At 41.9% G+C, this 17,758-nt stretch overlaps 1 protein-coding gene across 5 annotated transcripts in view; it reads right to left on the reverse strand.

Annotated features, from left to right (window-relative positions):
- Positions 1-7,156: 7,156 nt before the first annotated feature.
- Positions 7,157-17,758, reverse strand: part of PRDM15 (PR/SET domain 15) — a 38,559-nt gene continuing 27,957 nt past the window's right edge. For 4 of the 5 annotated variants that reach the window (XM_076354433.1, XM_076354414.1, XM_076354398.1 and 1 more), the window contains exons 16-25: positions 17,460-17,594; positions 15,334-15,497; positions 14,792-14,871; positions 14,086-14,205; positions 13,243-13,374; positions 12,642-12,725; positions 12,269-12,444; positions 11,008-11,088; positions 10,416-10,628; positions 7,157-9,910 (exon numbers count right to left, since the gene is read on the reverse strand). In XM_076354433.1, coding sequence (XP_076210548.1) covers positions 9,434-9,910; positions 10,416-10,628; positions 11,008-11,088; positions 12,269-12,444; positions 12,642-12,725; positions 13,243-13,374; positions 14,086-14,205; positions 14,792-14,871; positions 15,334-15,497; positions 17,460-17,594 — 1,662 coding nt within the window. In that variant the 3' untranslated portion in view covers positions 7,157-9,433. The remainder of the gene's footprint in view (positions 9,911-10,415; positions 10,629-11,007; positions 11,089-12,268; positions 12,445-12,641; positions 12,726-13,242; positions 13,375-14,085; positions 14,206-14,791; positions 14,872-15,333; positions 15,498-17,459; positions 17,595-17,758) is intronic. The other variant, XM_076354424.1, reaches the window with a different exon arrangement.

Below are 17,758 nucleotides of genomic sequence, written 5' to 3' on the forward strand. Positions count from 1 at the left end.
CTGATGCGCTTACTGATTCTATTGATTAGAAGTCAGGCACTGACATAATACCAGATTAAAAAAAAATAGCATGCAAGTGGAAAAGCACGCAGGAATCAGTATGCCAACGCAATGGCGTTAAGCAGACACCATCAACATAACTGGCAGTATTTTTGTACTTCCGGCTACTAAAAATGCCAATTTGGAAGCATTCCCCCACTGGCAAGTTAATTACCAGAAAACTTCCCAGAGAGCTGATCATCTTACATTGCAAGAGGGACTCCTCTTACATTGTAACAGTTTAATCTAAACTGCTACAACCAACCCTTTCATTTCACCAATGCCCCATCTTACTGACCCGAAGCAGAAAACGCTGGCATCCCCAAAGGCACACTGAAAGGTAAGAAGACTGCCGTTTATGCTACACATTTAATAATCCATTGCCAAGTACTTTATTAAAGTTATTCCAGACACACTATTAATACTACTGGAACAAAATATTTCAAGTTATAATTATTCTAATTGACGAATGCCGGTATCCACAATACCCTAACAAGCAGGCTACACTAGAGGCAAAAACGACCAGAGAGAAAACTCTGGGAGCGACCTCGAAATCCTCCCGTCCATCACGACACGGACCCTCACCGCCTTCCCCCTTCCCCCCGCCGTCTCCACACCCCACCTCAGCCGCCTACAGACCCCCCGCTATCTCTACACCCCCACCTCAGCCGCCCTTAGCTGCTTTCGGCTGGGGGGCGGGCGGGAGAGAAAGCAAGCCCTCCCCGGGCAGAGGGGGCTCTCCACACGCCTGACCAACGGCACTAACCGACCCCGGGGAGGGGGACGGGAACGCTGCAGAGCGGGACGGGCAAGAACGCGCACCTGCGCCAGCCGCAGGGGTGCGCATGCGCAGAAGCCGTACCCAACGGGGGGAGCCGGCTGGGCTCTCCCCTCACAGCGCGGCGCGAACGGGCGCGCTCGGGTCGCCGCCGTCCTTCTCCTCCAAGCGAAGGCGGAGCGGTGGCCGAGCCAGGCCGTGGGTTGCCCCGCGGTGGTGAAGCCCATGGCTTTGCCTGAAACCGGAGTCAGTGTGCGGCCCGCCGGCCGTTTACGGTCGCGGCGGTGATCTGTCCCCCGCCGCGCTGTGCGGAGGCAGCCTCAGAGGTTTATTCCCCCATTTTAAACCCTCCCCCATCAAGACGTTTCCCAAACCCGAGGGGTGCCCCGCGTGTGGCCGGGCGGTGGCCGGGGCGGGGCGGCGCAGCCAGGGCCGCGCACCTGCCTGGTGCGGGCGGCTGGGTGTGCGGGGACGTGCCTTCACTGGACCCGATCCATTTCGCTTCCTTTGTGGTGCAGGGTAACGAGTCCCCGCAGCTCACGAAGGCCTCGGAGGCGGACGGTGGCATGTCCCGCGGGCCCCCATTTCTGGTGCCGGAGCCAAGGCTGAACTGCCAGCTCACGGGCAGGGATGGGGGAGCTGCTGGTGGGAGGCGAATGTCCAGAGGAGAAGGGAAGCAGGCAACGGCCCGCAAAGGCATTTACGGTGGTTAAAACGCATCTTCCTATGACTGCTGTTGTAGCTACCACTGAGCAATCCCACTCACCACCGCCCGCCCTCTAACTCTCCCATTTATAGTGCTGTTAGTTTAGACTAAACCCCACCGTTTTCAATATCCTTCGCACCAAACACAGGCACCCTTAAAGGTAAGAGTGTATTAGCTGGCAATGCACGCTATTGAGAGCTGAGTCTTTGCAGCCAAGTGTAGGAGACCACACACATTCAGTTACTGCTTCCAGACTCCGCTAAGTGTCCCGTGCAACCAGAATTTGTGATTTCTTGCAAGCATTAATTGATTACAGCAAGTTCTCACTCTTCTTGAATTACTTCTTAAACTACTCTTCATTTTGATAAAATGCTTACACTTAATTTCTAGACATTTTTTAAAGTAGGTAGACTCAGAAATACTGGCTATACTGCAAGAAGACAAAGCAAATTAAGAAGGAAATGTGTATGCTGTATAATTAGAATGACAGCTATCCCTTTACTAACTAGAAATGCTCCCAGGGGTGACTGGATTACTTTAAAGCAACAGCAGTAAATAGAGCACTCTTTTCCAAGACTTTTCTGCCAGGAACACCTCGTATCTCTATTCAATCCACTTCTTTCTTAAATAACCACACAAGTATATCATGCCTGGAGGAAAACTTAGTGCGTGTTGGGATTTGCATGTATTTCATGGGAAAAAAAGTAGTGGAAAAGGGAGGAGTGTGAATGAGAAGTACGTGCATTTGCCTTCAGGACAAAGTTTCTCATTTTTCTCTGTGATTACGCAATCTAAGCTCTTCTTTTGCATCTTTAAAAATGGTGCTTTGTCATTGATTCCACTGTCTCTTCAGTAAAAATCTTCTGTTTGCATCAGCACGGACTTCACAGGAAGGCAATAAAGCAACTATTCTTTACTTTTTAAGACACCCCCCCCACACACACACACAAAAGAACCTGCTCCTGCCCAAATACCCCCAACCTATGTACCCATATTTACTTTGAAAACTAATCCTGAATTCTATAGAACTAGGGCCCTTGGGCACAAGCGCCATCTGTACATCAGTCAGACAAAGGTATTTACTCCTCTGAAAGCTCAGACTAGGGTCTTAGCACGGGCATGGGTGTGCGGAGAAGGGAAGAGGAGCTCACACATGCAGACGATCTGTTTTTTACCTACCTACAACACAGCCAGTGTAACAGATAGAGCGTCATCTCCCTCGCCTTGGCACAGCAAGGAACTGGGGTCAGAGCTTCCCCACCCTTTCCTTTAATGACCCGATTTGATTTTTTTGTTTTGTTTTTTAATTGTAAAACACCCCTCTCTATTCCAGTGTCATCCCCTCGATGGCACTCCTGTGTCCACCGTGCATGCCGATATCACGTATGCAACAGAGCAGGTCTATTCTGTGCGTGAGAAAGGACAGTCACTCTTGAGAAAACGCTGCCCACAACCTTGCTTTCGCTCTTCCCAAAAGTGATGAAATGTGGACCTGCTTCATTCTCTTATCGTTTGAGCATCTTACCCTTTGGTTTCTGCATGTTGCTGCATATAACACACCGAGTGTGTTTTACGTTTGAATTTAATTTATGGTAAACTGAACACACACTAACACTTTCCCCTATACAAGTAACAGAATATAGAAAAAAGCACCTGAACGCAACAGTCACTAATATTTAGTTAACAGCACTGCATCCACCACAACTTACCATACCGTTTGCTACAGCAGGCTAAGTATGTGTTCTCCCAGCTTTTTTTTTTAGCTGCACTTCCCATGTATTTCATTGCCTCAGCTCTCAGGTCCCTCTCTCTCCCCAGTTTTGAATCTGTTTCTTGACGTTCACTACAGGTGAGAGGTACAAGTCTCAGAGATGCTCACATTCCTGTGAGCTCTGTGAAAACAGCCAGCTGTGTCGGGAAGAGATACTGAAATGGGCACATGGCTTGAGGGGAAGGCTGGCAGAACTCAGCTGGTATCTGCTCTCATTAACAGCACCCAGCGCATCAACCCCTACACGAGTAGTTCTGGCGAACGAGCCAGAGCATGTCCCGTCTCCTTCCTTGAGCTAGTGTCACGGCAAGGACCCCAGACTCACGTGGGTAGGAGAAGGGCAGAAATCTGTAGAAAATTAGTATCATTAGTTTCTCCTAATTTTAACTCCTCATTCTGCCACTACTACACTTCTTTTTTTGTAGCCATTTAAATTTTTGCTACATTTACTGATCACCTTAAAAACTTTTTGGAATCCAAATCTATAAGCAAGCAGAAAAATAAAGGAAAGCACTCAACTGATAGCAAAAAGACATTAGAACTTAAAAGCTTTGCTTTAGATGAAATAAATCCCTAAACGAAGTAATTTTAATTGCTTTTGACATCAGCTGCTCTAACAGCCATTGCAACTAATAACCAGCTTTTCAAAAGTGTTAGCAGCTAACCAGGCACTGTAACTGGTCCAAACAGCTCATGGATAAGGCAGAAAGAAAATAGCATTACACAACAAACGTCGATGAAATCCTGACTCTAGGGGTGAGACTGAAGTCTCCTGGACAAGTCTCACCTTCCCTGCCACGCTCAAAGCATACCCTCTCTGCCCCTTTCAGCTCAGCTGTTGGGAATTTACGTTTAGCAACAGTGAGCTTGGACTCTCTAGAAAAGCGATCCAACGTGTCGGCCACCGTCAGGCTGTACTGCAGGGGCTCTCTATGCTGAATTCCAGTCTGAACTGAACTGTGCGCTTTGTAGCTGGCTGCAGTACCCATGCAGAACAGCACTTTAGCACCCAGGAGGGAAAATAAATCCAGAACAGCTTTCTCAAAGCATTTTAGGGCAAGAAACGTATTTCCCAACCGTGGTTACACTGTATGGTGAAGTACCTGTGGCTTTTTACAGTGTTCCAACATTTTTAGTTAAGAAAATTTAATGGTTTCTTGCCATATACAGCGCGAATATCATAGTAGCATCTCAGTCCTGAGGAAAATCACCTCTAAGATGAGTTGATGACAAACACGATGGAAATACTTTTTTCCTTTCTGCTGTTGCCACCGTGACACTGTGGGTTTGCTATAGGGCAAAAGCGCTTATGTGAAAACAAACCTTGGTAACTAATCTCCCAGATGCGAGTCACTTGGCTGCACACTGTCTCCGAGACTACTTCAAGCAGAGCTTTGCTGTGCATCGTGGTGTGGATCAGCATATCCTCCTCCGGTATGTTTCCTTCTCCCTTTACACCAGATGAGGCCAACACACAACCGCCGTGAAAAGGCATGCCGAAAACACAAACGGTTAAAGATTTTCCAACAGGTATGCCTGTATCAATAATAAATGTAAGGCCAAAGTAATTAGAAGGGGTGACGTTATTATTACTTTAAATAGCGCCAAGGAAATCTCGTTACTGAACAAGAATTCACAAAGCAATATTAACAAAGCTATTTACCCTGTCCACTTTCACGTAGTGCCTATCGGTTTTATATGATTGTCATTTGGACGTATGGTATTTTTTTCCCATTCCCAGTTTTCAAGATGAGAAATTCAGGCATCTTTATGTATGCAGAACACCAGCAAATCACTCTGACAAACTGCCAGAAAATTCAGTTCTAGAAATAAATTAATTCAACTGTTTCCTGGCTGTTAACTTCAAACAATTTCTGGAACAATAAAAAGGGACAGAAACATAGCTGGTTAGACCGATAGGAGACTGACTGGTAGGTTTCTGCAAAAATACTCACTTTTCATACTGACACATCTAAAAAGAAAACTTTAATTTTAGAGAGCGTAATAGCACTTGATACAGTAGGTTTTCCTGAGAGAACTCACCACAGACCATAGCCAAGAAAGATTCAATCATCTCCTCTGCTTTCTGTTATTACCCAGTAACAAGCCATAGAATAAATGTTTTAGAACGCTACCCCATGTTTCTGTATATTGTGGGATGTACAAAGTTCTACGAGATGATGATTTTGAAGCTTGCTTTTGAAGCAAGTCTATGTGATTTGAAGAAAAAAACGTTTGATGCATTAATTAAGGAACAGGAAAGAATAACACTGGTAGAGAAAGGGTTCTGTACCTTGATGCTCCTTTACTTCAGAGCCCATGTGCCACAGACAGCATTCAATTAAATAATAGTCTTAGCAATAAACAATGACAATACACAGAACACTACACAACATCACTCCTTTGGCTCAAAGTAATTCCAGTTTGTTACTGAACAGTTGTTATGCAAAATCTCCAACACATGGCTGAAAACAATAACCGTCACCTCCTATAGCTGAAAAGGCTAGTAACAAATCGGCAAAAGAAACTTAGATTGCACATCCCTTACGTGGTTTTCTCTCTTGTGCAGTTCGAAACAGCATCGGTATAACTTTGGTATTCACCTGAAAAAGGCTTAGTTGGGAGAGCAGCTGGCAGTCACTACTTGTCCAAGGTAAGCTCTGTCTGAAAAGGCATCAATTTCCAACGTCCCCAAGCAAAATAATTTGTTTGAAACAAACCCAAACAAAATAATTTGATTTGAAATTTTTCATGTTGCAGCACACCCAAGATACAGTTGTGTTCTCATAGGGATGTTAGTAACAGTAGTAATAACAAAATCACGCTGAAAGATGATGAGGTACCATAGCAATGGTTGCAGGGAAAGTCAAGATCATTTCTAAAAGGAGTGCTCTGGGAAGATCAGCTTTCAGAGAACTTTCTATTGCCTGGCCTAGTCAAAGCCCTTCCAGTGGTTGTATTTTTCCCTCCTGAAGCGGAATATTGTTTAAGATAATTTTTACAGTAAGAACAATCATCCACTGGAACAACCTCCTCAGGGACATGGTAGAGTCCCTGTCACTGGAGGTTTTAAAGATGCGATTGGACAGGGTGCTAAATAATCTTATCAGGCTCCCTTTAAGGTTGGACCAGGTGATCTTTCGAGGCCCCTTCCAACCTGGGCTGTTCTACGATTCTGTGATTTTGGAGATACTGAGAGACTGAAGAGAGACATTTCTTTTCTATGTGACCACCAACATGCAAGCATTTATTGTGTGACCATTCCTTTTTAAATCAGCTAGAATCGATCATTATCAGAAAGGTAAGATGCTAACTTGCCTGGATGGAATTACGCAGGCCAGTTAGCGTGAGAGGGATGCTCAGCAGCGTAAGAGTGCAGAATACCAGAGGATCGTGTTAGGATAAAGAGGTGTTGTGAAGTCGGAGAGGTCTCTGTAACGGTTGATTACCTCCATATGCAATTCTTACCAAATAGGCAATTACATGTTAAAATGGCTCAGGATGATTCAATGCATCATGAATGCTACTATCAGTAGTATTAACATAGAGCAGATGTACTCACTCTGCAGCTAAGGCAAAAAACCTCTTCTTCCCCACTTAAAAGCTTAATCACCATTTACATACGTCTAAACAAAACCCTGATCTTCTAGAAGCTCTATATGCAGCACTGTGACGCTCCGTGTGTGTGTGTATATATATATATGGATTTTTTTAGATGTTAGTCATCTTTTATTTACCATAACAACTTGACCTAGGACCTCTACATTTGCTTTCCTTCCCTTTTTTTTCCTTCTCCAAAGTACCCTGCCAAGAGGTAACGTGCTTTTGCCAATTAGGCACCAAACACACGGGGGGGGGGGGGGGGGGGAAGTTTCAAGTACTTTCAAATACATAAACAACATATTTAATAAATAAAACCTAACTTCGTCTTGACCAGTGGGTTTGGTGTGAAGGGGAAGCATTTGTGGACAGGACAGCTGAGGAGAAACTTAACTGGCTCTGGCCAGTGGTGAAATAATCCAGGTGATAGAGCAGCATAAAACTGTACCGCCCAGGATATTGGGAGGCTAATAAAACTACAGGATCTCATGGTATTGTGTGAAAAGGATCTGGGGAAGACAGAAGGGGCTAGAGAATGAAAAATTCTCTTTCCCACACCCCTAAAAGGTATTTTCTCTTTCTGATGCACATCTTTGTCCCATCAAATATAGGTCCCTCCCATGTGGACATTTTATAGGCTTGTTGACATTTACAGAAAAGTAGTTCTGCTCCTCTGACACACAAAATCTGTCACCAGAAACCCCTTTCCTACACATGTCCTGTTGCAACTAAGCTTTACACAGAGCCTAGCATAGTGAGCCTCTGGACACTGCTATGGCACCAAGAAAACCATCAGAGGTTAATTTTAATATCCAGACATTTATACTTTGGAAGAATTTGTGGTAGAGATTATAAGGCATCCTTTAGGGGTCAAGTAGTCCATGTTAATACAGACTTTCAAAGCTGAAGTCACTCCTACTCATATTTTTGCTAATACATAGAACATTTTCATAAATACGATAGGCACAGACAGGATTTTTACAACCATCAATCTATCTTCACTGTCAAACACAGCAGCTGCTTTATCCTCAGCAAAAACCTTCAGCACGGTTCTGTGGCTCAGTCTTCTGCCCCAAAGGACCTTGTTCTTCAGCCAAAGCTGGAAGGACAGATTTGCTGTTCAGGATTCCAGGCAGCAACATTTTTTTTTTAGTTTATTCATTTTTGATATCAGCTGCTTTTTCTCTGTGGGAAAGATACTATCTTCTTGACGTGCAAAAGTCCAGACTGCACATCAATGTATGGAGAATGGAATGGAAGTGTAGTATCAGCAATTGTGTATTTGACCCAACCCACTATTTATATCCCCAACAGTCATGCAAACCTTGCCCATTATACACTAGGGCATACTGCCTCCATGTGGCAGAATATGCTTCAGACATTCTTTTTTCTTGCATTTCACACACTCTTGTGTGGCTATGAATTTTGGAAATAGTTTTGGAAACAGAAGGAGTAGAATCCATACATTATTTCTGTGAGAAAGGGCAATACGGGGATGAAAAAATTAATGTATCATATTGATAACAGTGTTTTTCACACAAATACCAGGAACACACAGTAAAGTACAAAGGCGCTCTCTCTCTCTATGTGTGTGTGTGTGTGTATATATATAAAAAGAATGTTTTCTCAAATGTTTATTACACGATGAAAGAAGACTAATTGAAAAAAATTCACATCCTGAACTTCATCAAAGGGGACCGATTGCTCTTCAGGCCTATTAGCTAAAAGCAAGATTGAAAGAGCAGTTTTGAAAAATTACATAAAACTGTATCACATTCTTTTTTCAGTTCATAACTGGTTTGATTCAAACTTGACTAGAAGACCATAAAAGTTGCTTTAGCATTAGACCAGCTATCTGATTCAAGTAGCACTAACACCGTGTTATGGGTATAGGGTTTTTCCCATGACTAAAATGGAAATACTGTGTGAAATTGGTGTATTTTCTTCCACACCGCACTCATCCCCACCCCAAAGTCCCAACCTCCACCTACTTTACCAATGTTGTTAGATACAAGACCTAAAGAAGATAAAAACCAAGACGATTATTGTTTTGCCCATTTGCGTCTTTACATTTCAGTCTCTACCAGCTGACCACAAGTGCATTCCACCTCACCATGAACAAGGTCTTCATATGTAATTTCCAGACTGGAAAAAAGTGACATGGTATGGCTGAAAGGGTTTTGTAAATCACCAGTGCCGTAATATTTAGGATTTCCCTGCTTTGGTTAAGATGTATTATGATGCTCCTGTCAAATCTCAATCTTACTGCACAAAACACACAGTGCAAGGGGGTGCTAAATTTACGGTCAAATTTTTTTCCTTTTTCTTTTTTTTAAGACAGTGCAAGGTCTAGAGACAGCGTGACAATCTCAAGGTTAGGGTGTTGCAGGGTGCTATGCCAATTTTAGCTTACATTTCATTGTATAAACATTTTCCCATCTGTTTGGTCTCCAGCAAACAATCCTATTGGAAATTTTCCCAACGTCTCTGTGTTCTTGTCTCTAAGTACTGTCCATGTCAAAACTTTTCAACGTATAAATTAGTAGCTATACATCTGTTGTTGTTGCTCTGTTTGAACCTGTTGCTGTCCTGACTGCTGTTGCGTTGGCTGTGCCTGGGGCTGCAAGACATCAGTCTGCGGCACTGACCTCCATGTCAGAGGATGCTGTTCCGTTATCTGGTTCCCTAGAGGAGCAATGGAGTTCACCAAGGTGGTCAGGTTTATAAAGTGGGCCACAGACTGAGGATTGGCTGCCTCTGGCTGCGGCTGGATCTGAATGTCATTTTGGCGGTTGTGCAGCATGGCGGAACCACTGACGGTGTCAAACGTCACGGTGAGAATTGAGTTGTCCAGCTGTAACTGGCGTTCAGGTGCAGTCAGATGGCCCACAGCCACTGGCTGGAGGTTTGTGAATTGGGTTCCAGCTGCCGTCGTAATGGGGGTAACAGTGATATTTGTCAGCCCGACAGAACTGGAAGGGGCTGTGACATTTGGGTCACCAAGGGTCACCACCACCTGAGGAAGAGCAGAAAGGTAACCTCAACCTTATATCTTGCAGCCGACTACCAAATATCAAGCATCAAGAAAGATCACCTGAGTTCTGATGGGCTCACATGTTGCTACTGCCAGCAAGAGAAGTCATACACACAGAGGGGAACACAGAAAGCTTGGAATATAACAACTTCCCCATCTAGAAATAAGAAGGTAATGGGAAGGAGGCATAGGCAACATTCAAAACAAGCAGCCGAAGTAACTTTCACACTTTCAGTCACAGCTTCAGCCTGTTAGTGGTATCTGGCAAACAAGGAGACGGTAACACCAAAGGAAATGAAAACAAACATGAGGAGCTTACTGGTCCAACTCCTTGGTTTTTTAAAGTCTCTATTCGTCTTCCTATTACCACAGTTTATCAAACTAGCTCTAAATGTTCCAATCACTCTTTTGGTTTGCTATTAGGAAAAAAGAAGGGTTATCTCTCTAAGCAATGCCTGCTACTCATCACCCTGCTACTGGAGCTCACCTGCTGGATGCTCTGTACAGCTGAATTAGTCTCATCTCCAACATTCCCTGTGAATTCACCTTCCTTCTCTGTGTATTCACTGAAGGCAGGGTCCTCAGGCACTTGAGCTTCCTCCTCCTCACCTGACTTTTGTTTTCGTTTCTGGCCACGTTTAGGAGCTTTCATATGCTGCTTCCCTTCTGGTAATTCTCCCTGTTCCAAGGCTAATTCCGGCTGGAACAACACATTTCCAAACAAAACATCAAGTCATTTTGCTTAGCGAGGTTCCAAGTAAGAGACTATGACCTGAAGCTGGTTTACTGTCAATTCTCAAGTGAAGACACAAACTTTAGCAAAAACCTGATTTCAGAGAATCAGACCTCACCCTGTAATTACCTCCATTTTACCAGCACCCACGTTATACAACAAAACAGATCAACAGCTTGCATCTGCTTATACATGTTAAGCTGGGCCTGACTCTCTAAAAAAGCACATTCCTTGCCCATCAGCCTACGCCCAGCCATCTTATGTACCAAAAAAGTGACGTCCCCACCTCACCCTCGAGAAGGCCTGGAACCTAGCTGCCACCAGAATTCTGCAACGACCAATTTACCTGAACAATCCCAATTGAGGAAGCATCAATGGTAGTCGTCTCTGGCAGCTGCTCTAAATCATCAATCCTTACCGAAAGAATCTGTAGACAAAGAGGTGTCAGGTGGTGAACTACAGCAGTGCATACCACAGTCAAACAATACAGCATTGCCCTAATAAATCCTGTCACAAAGCAAAAAAGATGTAATCTAACATTTTACACATATCATTTAATACAAGGGATTTAACCATGGCTTTTTTTTAAATAACCTTTTGGCATATAACCTTTTCCTTCTCGCTGAACACCAGCAAAGTTTAAAGACAACAATAGAAGAATATGTTTATTTTCATATTCTAGACAGAACACAACCCACTGGGAAGTGATGAATTCCATAGAAAACAAACAACGTGAAAAAAATACTATTATTTTAGCATTTCTATTTATAAACCTATCGACTGTGTCCTACTCCATTATTTTCAGCTGAATCTATACATCTCAGCTTATCAAAGAACAGAGACAAACTGCCCTCTGGATTGCAGATATGTAGCTGCATTTTTAATCCAAAAATCAATAAACAAAGCTTTTTGTTGACTTCCTTCCCAGTCATCATGATAAAAAAATGTTCACGGCAATGCAATACTAATGATAAATTGGTAGTAAAAAAAAAAAAAGCCTCAAAGGAAACGGACAAGCCTTAGTCAACCTAACCAAGAAATGCTGAGGAGAAATGCAATAGCTATTCAGAAATCTAGAACACAGAAAAAGCCCCGTTGGGGTCAGACAAAACATCCCTCTAATCCAGATTGTCTGCAGTCAGCATTCATCTTTAATACTAAGAATAATTTTGTATCATCAGCAGATGCTGCCATCACCTCTCTATTCACCACTTCTTTCAGATCACTTCTGAATACAGAGAACACAATGGGGAAAAAAGAATCAATTATACTCACTAATGAATGAAGACAAAACATGAAAAAAATATACATTTAAGATGAGGCAGAAAAAGAAAAGGGATTTAAATAATCAGAAGAACTTCATTTTTAGTGACTGACAATCAGATATGTTTACTACTGAAACATAACACAATGAAAAGGCTGATTCAGCTAAGTGCACACTTGACACTACCTAAAATTGGCCCCAAAAGAGCAGAAAAAAGAGAGAGAGAGAAAAAAAAAAGTAATTCCTTTCAAGTCACTGAAGGCCATAAACTTTCTTTACCAAAAAAAGAAGTAAAAAAAATGCAAACAAACCACCCCACAATCTACCTGCCAAACTAACTCACCTCTGGATGTTTACGCCTCATATGTCGACTCATGGACGCTCTGGTAGAAACCTTTGTCCCACACAGCTGACAGCTCTGGGCTTCTACCTTATCATGAGTGAGCTGGATGTGCTTCTGTAGCATGTAATCAGTGACATATTTCTTATCACAGACTGAACACGTCCACTGTTTTCCTACTGGTGGCAGACGGAAGGAAACGCTGTTAGCAACAGCCCCCAAAGATGAGTATTGTATTGTCAGCATCTCAACAAGAGGAACAATTTTATGCTGGTAACATGATGTGTAACACTAGTTCCAAGACTGGCAAGTCTAAAGCAAGCCTAGCAATAAAATTAAGATATTGTCTTTGGATACTGTTTTTCAGATGATTTACCTGTATGAATCAACTTATGAGTCTCCATTGTATTTCTCTCACTAAACGTCTTGCCACAGAGCTCACACATGAAATCTTTGATTCCTGCATGAAGAGCACATTTAGCATCAGAGTGAAAACAGTCTAAGGTATCTGGGACAATTCTGAGTCTCGTATTACTAAAAAAAAAAAAAAAAAAAAAAAAATCACAGCCGAACAAGTAGAAGCAGCCCAGCTTCACCAGCTATTTTTATCTAAGCCATGCCACTGGACCTGGCAGAAAATGAATCCAAGAGAAATTGATGTGGGAGGTAAAATTTTGTTTTGGGAAATGAGAACCTGAAGACTAACTTAAAACAAAACCAACACTCTAGACCTACCCTAGACCAAAACAACCTCTCTTAAAAAAGCAAAACAACATGAAACCAACTAAACTATGTATCTTAATTGTATAATAGGTGGTCTTGGCTGACGAAAGGACAAAATCTCACTCTTCAAAAAGCAGAATATGTGTATTTTTTTATTGGTGTTTCTCATACTCTCTGACTGTTCTAGAAAAGAGTTCTCTCAGGAAGCATTTAACTGATTCGGTGCAACTTTTGTACATCTTTAGAGACCTCACCCGTGTGTCTTTTGTAATGCTTCAGCATGTTGACTTTCTGTGCAAATTTTCGGTGACATTCCTTGCATTCATATTCTTTAATCCCTTTGTGAAGTTTCATGTGGTGACGAAGTGCATGTTTTGTCTTCATTCCTGTGAGACAAAAGGTACAGCATGACAATTAGTCCATTGCTCCCACCTTCAGAGGAGAACTCAAGATGACCATGTTGTTAGCCAAGAGCTCTAAGATTATATTTGCTGCATGTCCACAATTGCGTATTTTTAATTGTTTAGGTAGCAGTGCACATTATCATTATTATTTTAATTCCAGGAAAAAGCTCTGGAAAACATCTGAGTAACCACTGAGGAAGAGGCAAAACAGCAGGGACAAGCAATGACAAAACATCATTAGAGATGTCAGACTTCTTGCCTTCCACTAAAATACCAGCTCAGATTTGTTCAAGTTATAACGCGAACAATTCAAAAAGTCAAAGCAACTTTGACTCTTAAGGCCCTTACAGAGAGAAATTACTCTCTTTCTTAAGCCTGAAAACAGCCTAGAATGAAAAAATTAACTTGTATTCACTTTTGTGCTGCAAACTCAGTCAAGCAAGCGCTCCTCAATCTGACAGAAGCAAATTTTATTAACATCAGTTTTGTCTTACAGGCCATGAAACCAAATTATAGAAAATTAGGGGTAGTTTATGTAACCGGAAGGTTAATACAGTTTCTACCTCTCAAAAATGCAAGATTTACAACACTCCGAGGACCTTCCCAATATTCTAAGAATGGAAGTAGTTTTAATTCAGATATTCACCTGCTATTCAGTATCACAATTAATGGAAAACAAGGCATTAGACATACCTTTGCCACATTCTGCACACAAGTATTCTCGGATATTATCATGGACTCGCATATGTTCTTTTAACATGTCTTTTCTAGCAAATGATTTGCCACATTGCTCACAAGCATGACTTTTTACACCTTAAAAATAAATTTAAAAGACAACATAAACAAAAAAAATGTTAATGAAAAATGTGCATCTCCTAAAAACTGACTAAACTGGTGAATTAGAGGGCAACAGTCCACCTGTGTTGTCAACCACATCCTTCATGCATATTGTAGCCCAAACTAAATTAGAAGACTTTGGAGAGAGAGAAAAGCTGACCTTTTGTGTGAGATTGGAAAAAAAAAAGATAAAGCCTGAGGTAGGAAAATACTGAATAGCATGAAATAATAATGAGCTGTTAAAAATGATTTTGCAATAGCAGTTTTCAGCCTGTGTAATGGTGAGAAGGTGGCATGGATAAGAATTTGGGGAAGAACAGAATACAGAATTAGGATTTTTAGCAGGTGAATCCTGCATCATATTAACTAGGAATCTTGATTGTATGCCTAGACCAAATATCTTCATTAATACTACCTGCTTTAGAAAACCGGTCTACCTTAAAAGCATAAATATAACATTTATCTTATTGTAACTTCCAGTAAAAACCCATAACTTTGCAGGCACTGGCAACAGAAATTTCTTTTTAATATTGATAATAATGAACAAACACAACAGTTTTACCTGTATGTATAAGCTTATGTCTTTCCAGATTTCCTATACTGTTAAAAATCCTTCCACAGATTTCACATGGATGGATGTATCTGAAACCAGAGAGACCAAAAACTGTGATTCTTTTCTTGAGACAGAGGTGGTTTTCAAGCATCTGTGTCAGTAACCGTTTTTCATTTGGTAATACTAATTACTATAAAAGTTTCTTGAAACATAAATGCATTTTTAAAATGAGCCTTAAGAAACCCATAAGTTCACTGCAAGCTTGGAGCAGTCTGGCATTGCTATATCCTCAAATCATAGTTTTTAAAAAAATATTTACCAAAATCATAGATTTATACTTTACAAAGCCCAAACTGAGAGGCTGTTGACTAATCATCTGTGTGAAGTGAATCATTAGTGATATATATTTCAGGCTTTTAATAAACGTCTTAACACCCATTACACAGTTTCAGGTATTTCAGTACAGCCCAATTCTCTAAAAGCATCAGCTGGCAGAGCCATTATAACTTCAAAAACATAGCTCCTCTTATCAGTCCAGCACATCATCTTACTTCTGCACGTTAGGATCAGGCAGGTTTTCCCGATGAATGACCATGTGTGCGTGGTAAGTTGCCTTCAAGGCAAAACGTCGGTTACAAATGCTACAGCCATAGCCTTTCTCCTTGTGCACGTCCATTATGTGCTTCAGGTACTCCTTCCCTCTGCCGAACGTCAACTGTGGAATGAACCAATAGTGAATGAAAGGGGAAAAAAGTCCTCGGGAACAGCAACGATCTAGTAACACGTTACCGGGATCTAGAGTCGGAGCTACTAGACATAAATACCCTGTGTATCACTAGATGAAAAATCTGTGAAAGCTGGATTTAGGCCTGAACCTCTTTGGCCATTACAAGCACATTGCTACAGGACATCAGTTAACTCATTTGGAAAACTAGCTTGAGATGGTATCTCTGCTTCTTACACTGCACAAGTAGAGGACCTCCAGTTATTTCTGCACTGAGGAACAGCCTTGAAGAGAGCCATGTCTAACCTCCACTAGCTGTCAAAGCAAGGATGCCACAGGTGGAAAAATGTCTTTTGGGCTCTAGGGGCATGGTAAGCTCTAGTCTGCATAGTAAGCTTCAGCACTAGCTCCAGAAGAGTTGGTATTTCTAGGCATTGCAGGGCAGTGATTCTAGCTCAGCTCCTGGAAGTGCTACAACTACGATAGACAGGTGCTCCACTACTTAGCTCCCTGGGCTAAGTAACCCTGCATACACATATATGCTCCAACATACCAGGGCAAAGTGCCATAATGACATGATCTTTTGCTCCAATTTTCAAACTAGTCAGGGTATTTCTGACAGCACTGCACAGCTTGGTGAAGGCGTACTTGGGATGAGAAAAAAATAAAGAGAGAGATTCCTAAGAGCTCAGAAGAGATACTTCACTAAGACTCATTCGTATGTTGTTCTCCCTTAGGAATGCATGAACAGATATGTTCAGCCAAAAAGAGCCTCCCCATCTCATCACAGGTTAACGCTCATTTTCCACAGCTGTTGCCTTACACAACTGTTTAGGTCACAAACACCTGCAAAAGCGCTAAAAAACCCAGCTTCCAAAAAGAGCTTTCTAATTTGAATGGCACAATTGCCCTCATTTGGAAGCATACAATTTTATATAGTTTATGTACCCATTAAGTGTCAGGTGTTAAAATTACCACATTGAAAGCAAGCACACGATTAACTGCTGTGATACCACATCTTCTCATGCTTACTGACATAAGCTTAAAATCAGTTTGCACTTAAAACCAGTTCACAGACGAGAAAAGAAAACTGAAGTAGTATTATTCCCGTGTCTTTAAAACGAAGATAAGCTAAGCACTTTCACCACAGTAAGCGTAGGCTGTGAAACAAGCTCGGCTTTCCAGGGGCCAAGTCAGTGGCTTAACTACCAAAATTCCCCCGTCCCTATGTCAGTTTGGCCAGTTTTGCTGTTCTCACGGATTGCTTTTGCATCCCACCCACCCCAACACAGCGCACTCGCCCAGTAAGGACACAGAATCCAAACGGGCCTTAAGGACCCCATTCTTCCCCACTACTTTACAAAATGGCAAAAGCCATGCGGTAAGAGCTTTAAAAAGTCTTCCTCTCTCAGCTGACAACTGAGTAAAGTATGTTCCAGCAGTACTTCTAATGCCATCCTGTTAGTAATAGAGTAGGCCAAGAATAAGCAGTCATACTGAACATAAGCAGCAGTCTTAATCCTCCAAAGTGGATATCCACTAGAGGACCATCTGATCTCATCAAAATTAATCGATTTGTGGACTGTATCATTCAGAAATGCTCTAACGATTTTAATTTGCACATAATTAAAAGATAGTGTAAGATTTGAATGTTCCTTTATTGTTTCTTCCTCCAGTTTTGCTTGCTTGCTTCCTTGCACACAGGTAAGCGTACGTATGTGTATTTATCTTTTTAAGTGTTTAGCATTCACCTTACAGACCACCACCTAAAGTCTTAATGAATAGCATCGCTTCATAGATTAGAGGTAACAAGCACTGCAGAAGAGAGCAGACCTGTGGACTGGCCTTCTCTTTGTGAACCCTTAACGTTATTTAAAATTCTGAATGATTTACAGACATCTCCACCCCCTTCCCCATCCCAAAACAAATTAATCTGAAAGTATTTAAAGCTACCTGGCACCTTTTGCAGCTATACTTGTGAGGCTCAGAATCTGCACTTTCATCAGAGTTGTCATCGTTTTCTTCTGATGAGATTCCAATTTTACCAATGAACTCTTCTCTCTGGTGATCATCCATTAGTGCTATGTCCTGTGTAGGGTGGGAAAGAATATTCTGTTTAAATAAACTTCTATTTCAAAAGGTAACACCTAGTCAGCTTTTGTTGCCATGCAGACTGCCTTGCATTAACAACTGCTATAACATTATTTATTTAAAATATCCTCCTGCTTCATTCAATTCAGGTAAACAAAGTT

Source organism: Aptenodytes patagonicus, chromosome 1 (genome assembly GCF_965638725.1).
Source record: "Aptenodytes patagonicus chromosome 1, bAptPat1.pri.cur, whole genome shotgun sequence".
Taxonomy (NCBI): Eukaryota; Metazoa; Chordata; class Aves; order Sphenisciformes; family Spheniscidae; genus Aptenodytes; species Aptenodytes patagonicus.